The 2,177-nt window shown below is 50.3% G+C and overlaps 1 protein-coding gene across 1 annotated transcript; it reads right to left on the reverse strand.

The window, feature by feature from the left end:
* Nucleotides 1–632: 632 nt before the first annotated feature.
* LOC306815453 (olfactory receptor 14C36-like) lies at nucleotides 633–1,565 on the reverse strand (the record flags this gene model as incomplete). Its single annotated transcript, XM_079332011.1, has 1 exon — nucleotides 633–1,565. One exon carries the CDS (start codon nucleotides 1,563–1,565, stop codon nucleotides 633–635), a length of 933 nt encoding a protein of 310 aa, XP_079188137.1.
* Between the last annotated feature and the right edge of the window lie 612 nt (nucleotides 1,566–2,177).

The following is a 2,177-nucleotide window of genomic DNA, read 5'->3' on the forward strand; positions in this document are numbered from 1 at the left end:
ATTCCTGGAGACATTGCTGACAGACGCTCTGGAGGAGAGCAAAGCCTTCCTACCCTGCCCTCAGGAGATCCCTTTGCTGCTGGAGCTGCTGTGCTGGAGCCCAGCTGTGTCCCAGCAGTGCCCATGGCCTGTCCCTGCCTGTGCTCACAGCAGGGACACGCAGCAGGACAGTGACCAATCTGCCAGAGCACGGCAGCCTTACAGCCACAGAAGGGCTGGCAAGAAGTGGGTGGAGATGGGAAGAGCAGCTGTGGGGAGAGCCAGAGCCATTTTCCCTGGCTGTGCTGCTGTGCTGGGAGTTTCTTCACCTCTGCCTCTGCTCGCAGGCACTGCTCTGCAAGGACAGAGAAGGGTTGAGGAAGAGTCCAGGACACACAGGACAGGGCATGCACTTACTTTTATTTAAATGCGTGGGAAGAGACCTCATGCACATCTTTGCCCTCCAAAAGAAAAGTAGATATTAATGTAGAAATGCAAGGATTAATTTAGAGTATTTTGTACAAAACACAACAGCAGATAAAGTTAAAAAAAAAAAAAAAAAGAAAAGAAAAGAAAAAAAGACAAGCGAAAAAAAACAGAGAGAGATTGTAAAGAATTACATTCTAAAGGCTCTACAGAAGAAAAGAGAGCATTTAATGCTTCTGAAAATACAGAGTCATCCATTTTCTCAGGGCTCCTTTGAGCTCCTGGTTCCTTAGGCTGTAGATGAGGGGATTCAGGGCTGGAGGCAACACTGAGTACAGAACTGACAGTGCCAGATCCAGGGATGAGGAGGAGAGGGAGGGGGGCTTTAGGTTGGCAGATATACCAGTACTGACAAACAGGGAGACCACAGCCAGGTGAGGGAGGCAGGTGGAAAAGGCTTTGTGCCGTCCCTGCTCAGAGGGGATCCTCAGCACAGCCCTGAAGATCTGCACATAGGAGAAAACAATGAACACAAAACAACTGAGTCCTAAACAAACACCAGCAGCAAGAAGCCCAAGTTCCCTGCGATAGGATTTGGAGCAGGAGAGTTTGAGGATGTGTGGAATTTCACAGAAGAACTGGCCCAGGGCATTGCCATTACACAGGGGCAGGGAAAATGTATTGGCTGTGTGCAACAGTGAATAGAGAAAGCCACTGGCCCAGGCAGCTGCTGCCATGTGGGCACAAGCTCTGCTGCCCAGGAGGGTACCATAGTGCAGGGGTTTGCAGATGGACACATAGCGGTCGTAGCACATGATGGTCAGGAGGGAAAGCTCTGCTGAAATGAAAAACAGAAAAAAAAAGAGCTGTGCAGCACATCCCTTATAGGAGATGTTCCTGGTGTCCCAGAGGGAATTGTGCATGGCTTTGGGCACAGTGGTGCAGATGCAGCCCAGGTCAGTGAGGGCCAGGTTGAGCAGGAAGAAGAACATGGGGGTGCGCAGGTGGTGGCTGCAGGCTACGGCGCTGATGATGAGGCCGTTGGCCAGGAGGGCAGCCAGGGAGATGCCCAGGAAGAGGCAGAAGTGCAGGAGCTGCAGCTGCCTCGTGTCTGCCAAAGGCAGCAGGAGGAAGTGGCTGATGGAGCTGCTGTTGGACATTTCCTCACTCTGGCCATTGTTGGCTGTTGAAAGAAGATGTTGAAAAGCTGGAATTGTTTTCCTTGAGTCAATCTTGTGCAATTATATTAGGAATCCTCTTAAAAACACTTATCTTACAGTGGGGGAATTTAACTAAAAAATTTCTTTTTTTTTTTTTTTTAAGTTCAGTTTTGTGCTGCTGAGTTATTTTCTCATCTTCTGCATTGTTCTCAACCTGAACTCTGGGGATCCCAGTGGGAAAACAGGGTTTCCAGTGCTGCAGGGCAGTCAGATCCATTGGTGCTACACAGCTGCCCTGTGCTCATTACACGTCCCTCGTATTCAGGCTGATCAACCTGAATTACAACGTGTTTGAAAATTAAAGTGGACTGTTTGAAGGCCCCAGATTCAAAGTCAGTCTCCCTAAACCTTTCTCTCTTTCCCCGTGCAGCTGGAGAGGGAGGGATACCAAGGGTTTGTCTGTCTCTCTGCTGCCTGGAGCTGTGCCTACTGGGAGCTGTTTCTTACTATCCAAGCCTTGTCACTGCCAGTGCTGTCAGAGCCCAGACCAGCCCTGGGGGCTCAGCTCTGCCCTGAACACCCCTCCAAGCACAGGGCACTGCCCAGGGACAT

This window comes from Erithacus rubecula (assembly GCF_903797595.1).
Source record: "Erithacus rubecula genome assembly, contig: scaffold_135_arrow_ctg1, whole genome shotgun sequence".
In the NCBI taxonomy this organism is placed as follows: domain Eukaryota; kingdom Metazoa; phylum Chordata; class Aves; order Passeriformes; family Muscicapidae; genus Erithacus; species Erithacus rubecula.